The sequence below is a fragment of the Mesitornis unicolor genome, unplaced genomic scaffold, assembly GCF_000695765.1.
Source record: "Mesitornis unicolor isolate BGI_N332 unplaced genomic scaffold, ASM69576v1 scaffold19921, whole genome shotgun sequence".
Taxonomy (NCBI): Eukaryota; Metazoa; Chordata; class Aves; order Mesitornithiformes; family Mesitornithidae; genus Mesitornis; species Mesitornis unicolor.
This window is the reverse complement of record NW_010164681.1, coordinates 29,972-47,380: the sequence shown is the minus strand read 5'-3', so window position 1 is coordinate 47,380 and position 17,409 is coordinate 29,972. Positions and strand designations below refer to the sequence as shown.

The following is a 17,409-nucleotide window of genomic DNA, read 5'->3' as shown; positions in this document are numbered from 1 at the left end:
GGTTCAGCACTTCACCTGCACAAACAGGAGCAGTTTCCTATTGCAGATCTCCAGGCGCTTCCGTGAGACTTCTGATTTCCGTAACTGGCCGTCAGCCAGGGACAGCTGCCTTTTCAGTTCCAGGATGTCCTCCTGAGATGGGCCAGAGGAAAAGAGAAAGGTGATAATGGTGTTCCAGCCTTGGCTTTTGGAAGCACCAATTTATGACATTTGCTACAAATAAAAAATCATGGTCCTTTTGGAACAGACGGTGAAAATTATACAGTTTATAACAGACCCAGAGACTATGCTAGCCATGTGGCCAGCACATACAAATGATGTATGTGCTACTTTTGCTTTCTCCTTTATAAATAGAAGAAGGGGAAGCTGCAGAAGAAGGGTTAGGAGGGCTGCGAGTTTTTTCCCAGGCTGAGGGGATGCATTACCTCTATTTCAGAGACGTGTTTTGCTTTTTTCCCCGCCAACTGCATCTTCAGTTCTGCAATTTCAGCTTCCAGCAAGTGGATCACTTCCTCGTAGTCCTGCTCCGCGCTGTGAGCCTGTCTCTGCACGACCTCTGCCATCTGCAGCTTGCTGTGCAGTGTCCGGTTCTCGGAGAGGAAGCCCAGGGCTTTCTGGAAGTAGCGAGAAGTTCTGGTCAATGCACCACATCCCCCTCAGCCACCAAACACCAAAACTGCCCCAAGACCTCCAGCAGTTATAGAAACATAGACTGGTTGGAAGAGACTTTAAAGATCATCTCTTCACTAACCTGATTCAGTCTCTGAAGCTCATCTTCCATTGACTTCTTGCTGTTCTCTACCTCTTTCAGGAGAGACTAGGGAAAATATTTTCACTGGATTAGAAGCAACAAGTGATAGGACATTCTTTAGAAGGTGCCCTAGTCTTGTAGCCCCTACCCACTACAATGATGTTTTACAAAGGCTGTTGGTGCACTCTCCCCCACCACAGAGTTTTTTGGGCTTTGACCCACATGCTAGCAGAAATCCACCTGGACACCACCATAGTGCTAACAGCCATGCTGGCAATCAGCAGCCAGGTCAGGATGGGTGGACAGGCAGTGCTTCTGTTATTCATGGACTTGAATTATTTGTGATACACTTCTTTGTCTTTTTAAATGTATTCACTCACTGCTAGAAAGGGACTGCATGCTTTCAGTACAAGTAAGTTTTCATTTGAGGTTGAGAACAAGAAAGAGGCAATTAAGGAGAGCCAAGGGTGAGCAACTCCTTTCTAATGAGGAACACGCAGACTGCAAGCTGCTGACTTCTTAAGAGGGACAGGATACACCATTGCCCTCGTGTATGACTACAGCGAGCTACAGCAGAAGGCATCAGCCAAGAAATCTGCTCAGAGAGTCTCCACCTTTAGTCTTCGGACTTCTTGCCGTAGATCCATCATCTCCAGTTGCAGCTGCTCCAGCTCCTCATTGCCATTACAGCTGAGAGAGTCGAAGGTCTGCAAGGCAGAGGGACAGACAGCATCACACACCACTTATACTTGACCAAAATCATGGGGCTATATGGCAGACATACTGTTTTCTATACCCAGAAAAATGATTAATCAAAACTACTTTGAAAACAAGTCAGCATTTTTATGCAACAGATCAAAAGGTGCATTAAATAATTCAACTGCAGGGTTGTTTTTTTTCATCCCACAGGATTTCACACTGATCAGGGAATTGTCATTTTGTGAACCAGGTGAAATTAGTTGGAACTGATTAATTATGGATAATTTTCCTTCTGCATCACTGCCAGGCTACTTCCTTCATATCATCCTATTCCATAGATAATGTTATTTCCTTACCGAAAATTAGAAGTTTGAGATCTTTTGTAAAATTTCCTGTAATCTAAACGATTAATGCCTTGTCTTTAGAACAATGATAATATGGTAGTTTAGCTTTTCCCATCTCAGAATGTCATGGAATTCATGAAGAAGATTCACAGATTCAATGTAGGAGAGCGTTGGACTGACTGACCTGAGAGTGAAAAGCCGATGTATCCAGCAAACTGGCCACTTCGTGCTGCGTGAAGAGCATGGAGCTGGAATCCAGGCCAGCCTCATCCAGCTCCTCCTGCATCAGATCCCTGAGTGCTTGGAGAAGATCTGCAAGAAAGAATCAGCTTTTACCAGGCTAAAAGAAGAAAGAGCTGTGTGTTAGAAATGAGAGAAAATGCCACTGATTTTGGGGACATTCACTGACTGCTAAGCAGAGCAGGTTTAGAGATGCCGAAGTCTTCTCTAACACTCACAAGATCTTTGGCAACTCCATCAAGCTTAAGTAAGTTGTTGACAATCTTTACCAGACTCTTGTTTCTTATTGAATTGAAAAAAATTAAACTTTTAAAAACAAAAAAAACCCCAGATATTTTCACAGCGGAGTTTTCACAATTGTGGTTCTCAGACTTCTAAAATTTTAAGCCAAAATGCCATTTCTCCGTCAAAAGCCTGCTGGCAATTCTCATGCTGCCGATTTAAACAAAAATCAACTCAATGGCTTCAGCACTTAGAAAAGGTGTCAAACTGGCAAGGCTGAAAATCTGGATTAATTTTGCTTTCAGACGTGGAGGAAAGCACAGTGTGAGGGGTTGCATGGGACAGATGGGAGCCGACACAACTCAGGGGTGGCAGCACCAGGATCTCAGCCCCTCCAGTCCTCAGCCACTGGGCTGCAACAGGAGCTGGAGGCTTTTTGCCAGAGCAGCATCTTTACTGCCAGCATGTTTGCCAAATACCCTTAATTGTCCTTATTTCAATTGCCACAAACTACGAAGCCAGTGACTCTTAAGAGAAGTGCATGGTTCTGTATCCCATCACTCGCTTTGCACAAAAACAGCCATCCCAGAGGTGCTGTGCTTTGCAAGCCTATTCTGTCTGGTGGGGACATTGTTGGTGACTTTGAATTTTTGCAAAAAATCATTCTGGGGACCAGACACTGTTAGCCCAGTATGCTATGGCAGGTCACAGAAAGCAGAGGTGGCTTTTAATTTCTGCATGTCCTCTGGCCAGCTCTTGCTAGGAAAGCTGGGGTTTTAAGAAAAATGAGCCCTTGCACTGAGTTTCTTTTACTCTGATTTTACATATGGTTCTATCAAATGCCTTCTTTTGTATTTGTGAATTTTCTTAACCATTTTAAGGCTATGTCAATGACCAGGGAGGTGTCTTACCTGCCACCTTTCAGCAGATGCCTCTCTCCTTTCTCAGCTCCAAGCAAAGCTACACAAAAATGAAAAAGCCCGCCCTGTGCAGAGCTGCCCACTCACCTCCATATGCCACCGTCCCCTGTGAGTCTGTGGTCAAGCTTTGCCGTAACTGCCTCTTCTTCTCCTCGGTCACATCCAGACCAAGATACTGCAGAACCTTGAGCAGAAACAATGAGCCTTTAAAAAGAAAAATACTGGAAAAGCAACTCTTTGAAGTAGGTGCTGGGAAAACACTTGGTGCTGGGTTTTATCCTGCAAGTGACTCTCCAGGCAGCACCTCCCACAGGAGCAGGCTTGGGCCGGATTTCCAGTCTCTCCTTTCTTACATGTGTACAGAAATGTCTGCTCCTGAAGACAGGGACATGTTCACATCCCTCTGAGAACATTTTATACAGACTGCAAGCAGATTTGCAGCTATGACAAACTGTCAGGACCTTTATCAAAAGCTGGTGGAGCTGTAGCAAGACTTAGCTGCCGAGAGCTCAGCCTCTCTTCTCTGTCTCTTATTGCCCAGGAATTGTGTTTGGGACCAAGAAGATAAAAGCTATTCACAGAGTCTTTCCCGTGGCAACAGGAGACATTCAAACATTTTGCTTCTCCACTGCACCTTTTGCTCTCTCATTACACCTGATGCACTGTCTTCTACTGACATTTATCAGTTCAACCCCAGGGCATGACACAGAAGCAGATAAACCTCTGCAAACCCCACTTCACTGCTGGCAGCAGCAAGTAAAAGCTTTTAAAAGACAAAGCCAGCCTCAGCAGACTTTGGGAAAGAGCCAGAGTTTAATGTTCGCCTGTCCCAGGCTGCACTCACGGCTCCTGCTCACGCATGTACAGCACCTCTGACATGGACCTCTGGAAAGGGGCTGCAGATGAATCCTTGCTCATGTTTCCACCACCAGCAAGTCCGTGGGACCCACCTGCTCTCATGTGCCTCCTGCAAGGCTCATTTGAGTCCCACCCTCCTGCTCCTCTGCCCACCATCCCTGTGCAAGGCGTCACTGAAGGCTCCCAGGTTTTGGGATGCTGATGTTGTCACCTGGCGTGGGCGACCCCAAAAGCATCTCAGGTTGTGCCGGTCGGTGCGTGTGTCCGGAGCCTGGAGCTGCTGCAGCCACCCGCTCATAACATCGGCTTTTAAAAGGAGAAGCCAAGCATCCCCACTCCTTCTTCCAAAGAGGAGCTGCTTTTATACCCATGACGAGCAGAGGGCGCTGCGAAAAAACCCACAAGCCTAAATCTCGCTTGAGGAGAATTATGCTAGTTTAGAAGAGAAGTTCCTGTGCTGCCCTTCCGGAAAGCGAGAGCAGCCAAGGCCAGTGCTGCGTCTGCCGTCGGGTGGCAGCAGGTGCTCGCTGCATCGGGTTCTCCTTGGACTCCCCTAGCCTTGCAGAAGAGCCTGCGTTCCCATGCTCCCCACCAAAATCAAGCAGTAGCCAGAGGGGGACGTGCACCCCAAAACCAGACCAGGGGCACAGCCCCCCAAAGGCACTCTACCCTTCAACAGGGTTTCAGTGAGCAAATAGGCAGCTTAATTCCCTGCCCTTTGATGGTGGCTGTGGAATATATTTTCCATAAAAAGATGAAAGCAGCAGCAGTTCTGGCTGGATCCTTGGTGAGATCTCTCATCTGTCAGCCTTCCCTCGCCCACACCAGGCTGCCCGAGGTCACCCCAGCAGCGACAGCAGCACCGGGAAGTTTGGAGGACACCTGCCTGCACCTACAGCCCTGACTCAAATGCATTACATCTGTGGGAGATGCAGCTGCTAGGAAAAGACTTCTGGAGATCCCTAGAGCATTGAGAAATAGCCAGGATGAGCCAAGATGTGTTTAAATGCTCCTTTGGACATGATCAGGATGTTTCACTATGCTCTCTTCTCCCTTTTTACCTTCAGAGGCTGGACTTGACCTCCAGCAAACTTGACTGAAGAGTTGAGACCTTTTTCTTTTTCCCCAGACTCTTGGTTTAGTGGCTGATTTACATCTCTATATCAAAAATCAGATTAATTAATTGTAATATATGAGCAGTGCGATGCTAGTGAGGAAAGCAATGTTTTGAGCACTGCAGCTGGCTCCACAGTCCACACCGTTGGTGCTGTCGCTATTGACAACAGAGCCCAGTCAGTATCCTGGAGAGGTGACAGTGAATTAGGCTGGAGCAGGCTGGTTGGCAGAGGATGGTGTACATGTAGATTAGAGTACTGATCAAGTGCTACAGGTTTATTCTGTGCAAGCAGGCAGGCTGGTTCTCTTAGACTATTTCTATTCAGGCTTGCACTTTTTTAATACCTCCAAAAACAAGCAACTTAGTGACACCTGTGCTAGTACCTGGCCTGGTCCTCGTGTGCAACATTGGTGCAAGAATCAAAGCTGAAAGGCCTTGATCAGTCCTTTCACAGAAAAGCAATACAGGGAGACCACTCACATAAGCTTATTCTGTTTGCCAATAATGTGGCAGCTGGAAGCAAGGCAGTATCATGCCAGCAGACTATTTTCTGCGTATCACACCCTGAGAGAGGATGGAGAGGAGACTTTGCTTTTGGAAAAGGGATCCATTCCACTTACCAGTTCCAGTTTCCCATCCTTGAGCCGAATATGGGGATCCAGTGCTACTTTTGGTTTGGTGCCAGAAGCTGCTTTATGATTAGATGCCAAAGCAGGTGCTGAAAAGACAAAAATAAATGTTAATGGAAGAGCACTTGGGTAGAGGAAAGAGGGGCATGCAAAGCAAAATTCAGAACTCTTGCTGCATGAAATATAATGTGTGCAGAACAAAAACCAAAGACCAGGATTTACTAAATCTGGTCCTGGAAGGCTGAATGAGACCACTATTGAAAAGATTGGGTACTGGGGAAAACCCTTACTGAAACTGGGCTTCTGCATGGTTTAAAATGGGATGTTTCATCCAGGGACCTAGGACTGCAAAAATAGCACTATGGAAATTTCCAGTCACATTTTTGGTGGGGTCTTGGGGTCTGTAGTTATGGTGATCTGCGGAAAAAATAAAAAATAAAAACTGCCTGGCTCTTATCTTCTCTAATTGATTATGCAAAACTGAAACCAAACACTTTATAAAATATAGCCTTGGCTTTCACAGTGCCCATGGAAAAAAGAATCAATGAATTGAAGTGGTGTGCAAAATCACCGGTGCAAGACTTTTCCCTCCCCAAGACTGCAAAAAGCCTTGAAATCTTTCCCCCTAGTTCGGCAGGCAAGTTTTTTGGGTAAAAGGAGCCACATGCATTGTGAGGCAGACACAGAGGAAGGAAGAGGCAGAAACAGCAGCTGCTTTGCTGGTGAAAAGCTGCCATGAGATGAGCAGAACCAGCTGTTGTCAACTGGCTCTTTGGTACCAGTGCTGTCTTCAGAGCTGAACCAGTACAGAGTTCAAGCCCTGCTGCTGAGCCCCGTCACTTGTGCTCCTCCATCCCTCAAGGGAATCCCACTTTTTCCATTTCAACTAACCCTTGTCTGTGACAGTGACATTCCCTGGGGAAAGGGCTGCAGAAGGCATTACCTGCTCAGGAGCTTTCCTGCCAGACTCCAGGAAGATGCAGGACTCTTGTGCCCGCAGCCCTGCTGCTGCCTGGCTCTGCTCACCCTTAAGCCATCAGCCCAGGTTGGTGACAAAATGCCTTCTCGTGCCAGTGGCACAGGATTTGCCCAGGGATAAATTGCTTTTTAGCTGCCTGGAATCTGATTAACATCATAGGAAGCTCCATATGGACCGCTTCTCCTGAACCTCTCCAGCACTTCTCACAGCATCCTCCTCAACTTTCGAGGCAGAGACCAGGTGCAAGAAGAAGGCAGTGAGAAGCAGCAGAGGTGCTGCACAGGTGTAATCCTCCTAATCCAGGTATTTCATCTGCTCAGCTAATGCCAGCAGCTGGGAAGCAGCAAGAGGTAATAAATGGGTTTGCTGGATCGGCCACCAACTCTTTACTCTCTAAGTTCAAGGGCAGAGCTGTTACCCTTCGATGCATGGCTAATCAGGATTAGCTCCACGTGGCTTTGCTGTTAGTTCTGGACATGGAGATATCCAGGGCATCCATCAGGCACCCACAGAGATGCAGTGGCTGGCCCAGGCTCCAAGCCTGGCCTCTGCTCTTTCAAAGCCAGTTATCTGTTTTCATGGATGACAACACTGACAACACATGCCTCCTCAGCATTTCACATTAAAAACCCATGTGTAATAAAATCCCCTGGCTAAGTCAGGAAGTGATGAGGTCATTGCTATTTGCTGGATTGCCTACATGACCCAGGGCTTTGCTCCCCATCACCGGGAGCACTGCCTGTTGGTGGTGGCCTTCTAAAAGCCTACCTGAAATCAAGACTGCAGGATGTTCGGGGCATAGAGGACAGACCAAGTGCAGTCCCAGGGTCTCTACAGTGCAGAGCATGGAAAGCAATGGCTGAAGCTGCTGGCCTTGCCCAAGGTGAAACAGGCATCCCTGGGAGCAGAGGCTGACACACAGCTAACCCAGTACCATCTGCTCCCTGTCTCTCTCACTAAACCCAGGTATAAACTAAACACAGTTTACCTTGCAGTGCTCACTGTTAGCCTTCCAGACAGACACCTTTGTGCTGTGTTGTTTTTTCCAAGTGGGGCCAATGCCTCAGCAGCACACAGGAAAGGAAAAGCCATTGGATTTGCGGCTGCAAGAATGATGGGCTGCACTTGCTAGGGACTTGCTCAGGAAAGTCCAGCTTTTCTTTGGGGCAGGAGTAACTTCCATATCATAGAGATATGAGGTATCTTGCTGGAAATAATCTCCCTAGAGATGGGATCATGGACGTTATTAAGATTTCCTGAAATTCCTGAGGGACCTGTGAAGCTGAAGGGTGATTTGAGTTCACCTACCATTGCTGCTATTCTCTAGGATGAACAGTTGTTCTCTCTCCCTAAAGTTAAGAGCTCAGTATGGGACTCAGGGCATAGAGAGAAAACACATGCATGGAAAAGCAAGCAAGAAGTGAAGCTTGGATGTAGAGCGAAATGTGACTTAATCACATCTATAAGCAGTTTCCCAATTTGACCAACTGAGGGCATCCTTAATGCCTGTATAATGCCCAGGGTTGCAGTGTACATTACAACTGTCATTAATTGACTTTTTTTGTACTGTGTCTCCAAGGACCACCTGTTGCCATCAGAAGGGAATGTTGCCTGCAATGGGACCTGCTGGATATAAGTCTGACATGGTCTTTGCATGTGGGCAAAGACACTGCTGCAAACGAAACACAGGCTGAGAATGGAAGAAGATGTTGCCTATGAATACCTCAGTCCTCTAAATGCCTTAGTAAAGAATTTTGCTACTATGGACAAACATGGACATAATTTACTCCCCATTGAACAAGTCAAGCTGCTACCTTCCCTCTGTCCTTGTGGGCTGAGTCTCATCATCACCCCATTAGATTCCACTACAGCAGGAAAAGCATTGGTCAAAATTAATTTCATCATTCTCAGCTCTGAGGAGCCAACGTTGTGTTTGTCACCCACCCACACAAAAAAAACTATAGCAGGACTCTTACCTGAGACAGTAAGCTCTGGTGGGCAAATGTCCGGTGACAAAGAAGGCACAGGAAAATTATTTTCACGCCTATTCTAGAAAAAGAAGACAAAACAGCACAGACAGTCGCTAAGCAGAATCTGTTGGTGTAAAGAGCAGAAGACAGAGGAGTTCAAGAGAGAGCAACCCATCTGGTCCATAAAGAGCAAAGGCACCATGTACATCTACTGTGCAGATGGGCCAAAAGAGACTCTGAGGGTTTCTGTGGCAGCACTTGGCACAGGCACGTTCCTAAGCCATCTCAAAATCTCTGGTCAAACACAGAAAAATTAGTTTGTCGTTACTGTAATTGAGAGCTGAGGATGAATTTGACCTTGTGTGCTTTCTTCATAGAGGTTCTCCCTAAAGCTCTGCATTCAACCCACCAGTGAGGTCCTGAGTCTGACTGCAGCCAGTTGTGTTTTTTTCCCAAAACATCACAGTGAGCGTGACAGGAAGCTGAGACCATTGCCCACCCTTTCTTAAGTGTCAGGTCATGACCGAAAGCACGAGGGAAAAATACAGTCACATTGTTGATATGCTGAACACCACCAAGATAGTGCTTCCACAGCAGGCATGCAGAGAGGGGTACAGGACTGCTACTGAGGCCATATGGACAGGTAGCACAGGCACCTGAGCACACTTTTCCTAGCATGAAAGCCCAGACCTCAAGTTTCATCTTTTAGCAGCAAACTGAAGAAAAGAGCAGTTTAACTCCAGACAGCTATGTAATTTCATACAGGTGCACAACACTGCACAAGCACACTTTCTGCTGCATGACAAAGGATCAAGCTATACTATGCAGCTATATGTCTGGCTTCATAAGCTTGTCTACAGCCTGGTACACCCAAAGGCAACATATATAGGGCAGTCTTGCAAGTCTGTGTCTCTACAGGAACTGGAAAGAAAAATCTTTTGTGAATGATGCCTGTATGAAAGAAACCTCCAGCCAGCCTTTTCTAAAGGAAGTTTATGTGGAAGAGGGCAGAAGATACTCCAGGCATTGCAACAGTCCAGGAGAGGAGTGACAAATGCACAGAATCCATCCACAGACCTAAATTGTCATGAGGGTTGTGTGGTTAAACACTGTCTCACCACCCACAGCTCAAGCGCTTGTTTCTGCAAAGACAACATGGAGCTAGGCTTCATAGGAAGAATGAGCCTGGCTTATCACTAGGCCAGTGAAGAACAGAAACGGGCTGCTTGGGAATGCTGTGGGTTCATCTTCATCAGAGGTCTTTAAGAACAAAGAGTTGTTCCTGCCTTTGGGTAGGAGACTACATCAAACTGACTCCTGAGATCCCTTCCAGCCCTGTGACTGGTACTGAATGAGATGCAGGTTGCTATCCACAGAAGGGATTTTCTTACACCTGAGACTTCTGAAATAGATCTGAATGCAGGCCCTGGAGATGAAACTCATTACCTCCACAGATCCTTCACTGTCTCAAATCCAAGACAGAAGAAACAATACTCCAGATTTAAAATACCTGGCTGTAAAACAGGGCTACATAAATCAGCATTACAGACTTTCCACTGCCAGAAGGGCTGTCATGGAGCCCCTAAAGAAGAGTTTTCTGATCAAAGAAAGATCACAGGACTGATGTCTGTGATTGTAGATATGAACTTCAACTTACCTCTGGGGACCTCACATGGACCTTCAGTCTGCAGGAACTGAGGCCGTTTCCCACAGCCTTTGGAGGTGGTGACGAGATGTTGTTATGAACCGACAGTCCAGGATGTAACCGTCCCCTTCCAGGAATAAAGGCCACTTCTGTGTTTCCCTCGTGTCTTAAACAAACAACAAATACAGAACACTTAATTAGCAAAAAAAGCACAAGTTAAATTTGCAGAAATTTCATGCCTGTAGTTCTTTCTCTGGGACAAACTCATGTAATTATAATTACCTCAATTTGGCTTTTGCAATTATTTTTCTGGCCTCTTCATGTGTGCTGCCCACCAAAGAATCTTTATTGATAGCAATTAGTTGGTCACCAGGTCGTAGCCTACCATCCTAAACAAAGAGGGAGAAAGTCACAGCATCGGGAAGAAATGTCTCTCTGCCCAAAGCCTTCTCCTGCAGCACAAATCATCATTAGTCCGTGCAATGCATTATTCATCTGTTCTTAGAAAAGCTGCTTCAGAACAGGTGCAGAGGGTAGAGAGGTCCCCATTGCAGAGGGTCTCCATGCTGACTTACCTTGTAACAGTCACCATCTGGCATAAGCTCTTGAATATATATCATGGGGCCATCAGGCCTGTTAGATCCACCACTGATTGTCAGCCCTAAGCCGGAGGATTTTGCTATAGAAATGCTCTGGATTCCTGATTCAATGGAGTAGCTGCAAGGGAGAGATGTTAGCAGGTGACTCAAGGTGATCTGGTTTGTTTTCCCATGTTGCTGAACAAAATCTGCTTGGTTTTCTTTCCATGCATGATCCTTCTAACTTCTCCCAACCTTTTCTGCCTCTGCATCTTTTCTTCCACCCCAACCTTGGAAAGAGGAAGTGAAGACTCCCATTTCAGAGCAGACATCATTCAGCATTATGAAGATGACTGGCTTGCATAATCCCAAATGCTGGGGAATACTCATTTGAGAAAATAAAGAGAGAAGAAACTAAAGGTTTAACTAGAATATATTTGGCACTCTTGGTTTTTATAGCCAAAAGCACAACAAAGGATCAATTTGGTTATTGTTTGGATCCAGCGAAATCACCAGACAGCAATTTACAGATTGGCTAACTATTAAACAGCTCTTAGCAAACATCAAAGTGAAGCTGAGGATGCACAGCTGACTGTGTCTTAACCAAGGCTTGGATTCCAAATCTTGCAAGATCCCCTAAGAAATGAGCCATTAAACACCTTCATAGCAATACCCACCACACTGTGACTTACTTCTGTGGCAGTGGTACAGGTGACTCACCCAGTCAAGGGCGTACTACAAATGAAGCGGTAACAAGGCTGGACCCTACCTTCAAAGAGCTGCCTGCTAGGCACAACCCAAGGGGCCACCAAGACCAGGCCACAGCAGGCAGCTCTGTGCCAGGAGGGAGGTTTAGCAATCACAGTATTTGTGGAACAGAGATTTCAATGAACACCCATAGACTGGTGGGCAGCATTGCAACAAGGAGGTTTTGGGGAAGGGTTGTGTGGGATCTAAGGGTCAGCAAGCCTTTTCCTCCTCATGGGCTGGGTGCAGCTGGCTTTTCTCCTTTTCAGTTTATTTCCATATGAACCACTCACCAAATGGTCTGCAATTTCTGGTCCTCATTGTGTTACCTGATAACTTAAGACTCAACAACAGCTGTGCAACCCATGCCTCACAGTGACACCAGCATGTCACCGCCCTGTACTCCCCAGCAATGCCATCCTCAGTGGTCAGACACCCCAGTGAGAGAGCAGTGTATTGCCAGCATCCCCCCAGACCGGCAGTGGACCCCCAGGAGTGCCAGCAGGCTTTGCAAGGGAAAGGGATTGCATTCATCCAGTGTGCATCTTAGTTGTAGGAAAAACACATTGTTCTAAGAAATATTTTAGGAAAACAATGTCATGAAATGTAGCATTAAAGCCCTCTGCTCAAATCAAAGTATCAGATGCTATCTGTGGCAAGAATGAATCATATCTGAGTCCTGTTGCTCAATGGGGTGGCAGGACCTCAGATGACACCATGATGAGAGGCCACAGCCTGGGAACAACCTGTGATGAGCAGAGGGCATAGTAACCACGTGCATGAAAAGACCCACAGCCAAAATTACATCTGTGCAGGAGACCATTTCAGTCAATGGTCCGTGATGTGAAACTGCTCATGCTATTCCCAGGAGAAAACCACTGGGGTCTGGCACCAGCATGGAGACAAGCAGAACATGGCACAACATGGCAGCACTGAGCGAGGAGTCCACCAAATCAGGTCCCCTCTAGCCTGTATCACAGCCTGGAGCAAGTTAACAGCAGAGCAAGAATGCCTGGTTTGTTCAAACCAAGTAGATGAGCTGGCCTCTCCTCTGTAAGGGTCTCTCACTCCATGCAAGCAGCATAAACCTCTGGTGCCAAATATTTGTCCTCTGCAAATCCCTAATAAAGAGCCATATTTAGCAAGAGGATTTACTGGTTCTGCAGTGAAGGTTGATTCTCTTTACCAGTGACTTGGCTTGTTTATGCTGGCAAAAGAAGGGAAGCCCCAAGCTCTGGGGACAAATGGTCACAATTCCACAACTGTTAACACCCCTTGAGCTGTCCCTCTTGAGAAGGGCAACCCCGAGAACGCTGGAGATGAGACTCTGCTGAAAAACAAGCTCTGCCTGTCCAAACTTCTGACCCTGCGAAATATGAAAGGGACAGATGACCACATGAAAACACATGCTCCAGGAGATGCTGTGGAGACAAAAGGATGTCTGCAGGCCAACTGCATGACACCAAAACAAAGGGCGTCAGGAGTGTTTGCATCAAAAGCACTGTGCTTGTGCTCGTTGCATGATGTCAACATGCTAGAAGCAGGGCAATAGAGAACCAGCTCCTGAAACACCTTCTGAAGGCACCACTGGCCTTGCAGAAACATGACATGGTTTATAAAGGTGACATGCAGGGTCCTCTCAGCTGGCTGTAAGCTACAGCTTCTCCCCAGGTTTCAGAGGAGAAGAAGAGGAGCAGTTGCATGGTTAACCATAATGCAGGCATATTGACTGCCTCAACAGGGAAGCTTTTCAGCTTTTTGGTACAGGCTTCCCAGGAACAGTCAAGATGCCACCACAGCAAGGACTTCTAGAAGATGCTGTGGTCTCCTGGCCATTGTGGTGATACAACTATATAGAGGACATAAGGATGAACAAAGCGGTTCTTCAAGCACTGGAATTATTTACTAGATCTACCACTAAGACATTCGGTGCTGTCTGCATGACTGACCAAGGGACAGGCTTTGTGGGGCTGGCCCCAAGCGATCTGTACGTACTGTGTGTGAGAGGGGTGTGCCGCGTTCCCAATTAAGGGGCTGTGGGAGTTGGCAGGGCTCAGCAGCAGCGGGCTCTGAGAGCGCGAAGAGGAGCCTGAAGATGTACTTTCCAGGTATCGACCTGAACAGTAAAGCCAGAGTTAGTCCAGGGAATGCAAATACACCAGCATCGCCCTCCTCCCCTGCTCTGCCACTGAGAGCTGCCACTGTTTTCCTAGCTTTTTGGGGAGAACCACATGGAAGTTAAAGACATCACTGTATCACTCATGGAAGGAAAACATTCAGTCTCTTCAACATATTTCCAGCATGGGACTGTCACCCGTCTGCCAGCCCTACATACCTCTGCCACAGGGGGAGGGTTGGCAGCCTTCTGGTGGGATCCCAAGCCAGAGAGACACCTTCTTTCCTCATGCACATGTGTTTTGGTGCACTGGCACCTCATTTAGGTTAACCTTGTTGCATCTCATTAAACATTTCCCATTTGCAAATGAAAAATAATGATCACTGAAGAAGTGATTGCTGAAATGCTTTGAATTCCATAGTAGAAAGCTGCACCTACAGAGACGAGGGTTACCTGCCCAGCATGTCAGTTAAGCCATGTCTGGGTGTCTGGGAAGTAGTTATGACCCCAACTCAATTCTTCCTAGTTAATTCTCCCGAGTTCACCCAGAGAGGCTGGCTTGCTGCCTCACTTGGTGCTCATCTTGTGCAGGCAGGACTGGCCATGCCTGCTGCTCTGCACCTGGGAACGCATCAAGTGCTTGCACTAAGGACAAGCAAAACTTCTTTTCCTTCAAACCTCCACCCAAACACCTACACAAATCTAATCAAAACTCCTTCAAAATAACACTGGGATAAAGAAAACTTTCTCAGCAGAGAAGAGAGGCTTTTGGGTTCCTCCCCAAAGGCATGCTGAGCTACTCACTGCCGCCGTGCAGGATTGGTGAGCTTCGCGCTGAGCCCGTATTGCTCTGGGAGCCGAACTTTTCCAGTAGCTCGGAGAACTCTCTCCTGGAAAGAGAAACACAATATAGTCAGCTGCTACTCAAAACTACTCCCCACCTGATTATTTGACCTCTGATGGCAGTGACTTACTACCAAATCTGTACAGCCGATGCCCTCCAGGAACAGGGAGCAGACAGAGCTTTCTCATGCATAAGGGTATAACCCCCATGGTTTCAAGAGGCTGTGCAAGACTTAAGATCAATAATCAATCTCATGGCAGTGCAGCTTTCCTATGATGGGCTGGAGCTTCGGTGTGCTTCTTCCCTGCCCTGGAAAGTGTTTCAGGGTGAATATGGGCAAGAGAAGCTGGGAACAGACATGTAGACAGGCACTGGTGACAGTGACTGTCCTTCCTGAGAGAGGGCAGGTGAACGCAGGACCCTTGCCTTGCCCCCTTGCCTTGCACCCCACTGCCTGGACCCTCCCAGGAATTGGCTGGAAGAATTTCACTCCCAGCCTTATGGCTCAGAAGTTTTGCTAATGCACCACACAAATTAAACAGACTGTCAGAAGAAGCTGTAACTATGCAAACATGTAACAAAAAAGCTTGGCCTATCTGTGACTATTTCTAGAATAAATATAGATTATTCTCTCTTCTTTTTCCTTCGCCTTTCCTAGCCAGAAAGCAGTTCCTGCTAGCTCTTGGTGAGGTAGAGATGGGAGATGGCTTCTGGAGCACATGCAAAAGAAGCATCCCACTCTCTGAATCTATCCACGGTGGTATCCTCCATGAACATCACAGGATAAACTCTTGGCACATAGGACTTTAACAAAGACCTGCACACATAAAGTGTGCTGGGGCAGCACAGGCTTCTGTACTTGTCCCATCAGCTCGTGGCTGAAGATGCTGAACCAGTAGGCACATGCTAAATTTACAGATACCAAGATCAGAAATGCTTGTCAGTGGATCCAAGAGCAGGGAGAAATGGCAGCTCACAAACTTTTAGCATGATCATGCAAGCACTATATCAGCTGAGTATAACTGTGTGCTTCATATTAATAATGTTGTTAATACTGGCTTTCATTTTATTAAATCTGTTCCTATTTCAAGCCACAGGTCTCCTTTCCTTTTCCCAATTCCCCTCCCTGGGTGGCGAGGAGTCATCGGGTGATAGAACAACTGCCTAAATTATGCAAATTCTTACAGGTGTCATTAAATAAGCAGCCAGGCAATGGGGAGAGACCCTGAAACGATTGTTTCTGTGGCCACAGTAACATTAAATAGCTGCTTTGAAGGTATGAGGGAATCCCCATGGGAAGGTACCTTCCTGATGCTATAGCCACAGGAAAAGCCTGGTTATGAGTGGCTAGCTCTCACACTTGACAGTCAGACAAGCTCAAGGCATAAACCTGCAGGAAACCAGCCACAGCAAAGTTTGCTCAGAGAGGAGGTTGCTCTTACACACAACCAGACGCTGTGTCATCTACATACTTTACCGGGACAGATGTTCTATATTATTGGCTAGATTAGAGTCAACAATATTAAATGATGAATGAATCATCAGCTCCTTAGTTTCCTGCTGGAAATGCTCTCAGAAATTTACATCTTCCCATTTACAGCCAGCTCATTAAAAAACTTCAAAGATCAGTGCCTGCCTTATCTAATATTGCCATCAAATGTATACCTTATTCATACAATTTCATGCTAATTTTAACTCTAAGTGTCACACAATACTTAGTGGAATGTCTTGGTGAATCCCAATAATTTACGACATTATTCTCTTTATCAGGTAAGCCATGACTTTAAAAAAAGACAACTACTTTGTTCAGAAACTCCACCTTCCATAAACTGTTTTAAGAGGTAGCTTCGTAGCGTTAGACGCTGAAATATATGTAAAAGCACTGAGAAAGTGGTAGGACAACTTAGATCCTATAGCAGTAGGACAGCGTTTTGCTGTTCTGTGGTTCCCTGAGTTAAGTCTTGAATGGATTTTACCTTAGCAGAATTTTTCCAATTTTTCACTAAACATCTGTATTTTTGTAGGTGTTTCCCACTCCCATTTCACTGGTAACTCATGCACTGGTGGCCTTATCCCTCCTTGACCTGTTGCAACGGCAGGTCCAACATGCTGGAAGCTAATATATTATTTCTAGTGGTTACCAAGCCATCAGCAGCTGGGTTTTTGTTTTGGGCTGGGTGTTTCTGTGGTCATCTATTGTTATATTTTCCTCAGATGATCATTCATCAGAGCACAGAAGGGTTATGAACTTAAAACAATGGCTAAAAACTCTTAGTCAATGCAAATACAACTAGTTTTGCAGCTCTTATGTTCTTTAAACCCTGTCAAACAATGCAAACCCAATCACCGATCCATGCTGTCAAACTCTGTTATAAGCAAGGGCAGATGTGACTTGGGCATTCTTTGTTGTTGTTTATTTCATGTTGTTAAGTTCATCCGGAAAGCAGCATTTATCATTATTTTCTCAGAAACCTGAACAATGAACTCTGAGCCCAGGGTTGCTGTGCAAGTCTGGGTCCAGCCCAGCTCTTTGCTGCAGGGACGATGTGACTAAGTGCTATGTCACGGGCGACTGTTCTGGCTCCTGCTTTGTTGGTCAATGCTGCTAACTTGAAGCACACGGTGATCCCAGCAGTAAGCCATAAACTTTCTGGTGCTCATCTTCCAAGAATTAATTTTGTGTTCAGTGCTGTATTTGAAGGAATTTGCAGGCGGACAGACAATGCCCAGACATTACCAATTAATGAACA

At 46.3% G+C, this 17,409-nt stretch overlaps 1 protein-coding gene across 1 annotated transcript in view; it reads right to left on the bottom strand.

The window, feature by feature from the left end:
* Positions 1-15: 15 nt before the first annotated feature.
* Positions 16-17,409, bottom strand: part of LOC104548390 (syntaxin-binding protein 4-like) — a gene marked incomplete at both ends in the record, with an annotated part of 30,355 nt that continues 12,961 nt past the window's right edge. The window contains 10 exons of the mRNA XM_010194397.1: positions 16-132; positions 426-614; positions 1,366-1,458; positions 1,979-2,106; positions 3,264-3,360; positions 8,736-8,808; positions 10,657-10,763; positions 10,950-11,091; positions 13,695-13,815; positions 14,620-14,705. Coding sequence (XP_010192699.1) covers positions 16-132; positions 426-614; positions 1,366-1,458; positions 1,979-2,106; positions 3,264-3,360; positions 8,736-8,808; positions 10,657-10,763; positions 10,950-11,091; positions 13,695-13,815; positions 14,620-14,705 — 1,153 coding nt within the window. The remainder of the gene's footprint in view (positions 133-425; positions 615-1,365; positions 1,459-1,978; positions 2,107-3,263; positions 3,361-8,735; positions 8,809-10,656; positions 10,764-10,949; positions 11,092-13,694; positions 13,816-14,619; positions 14,706-17,409) is intronic.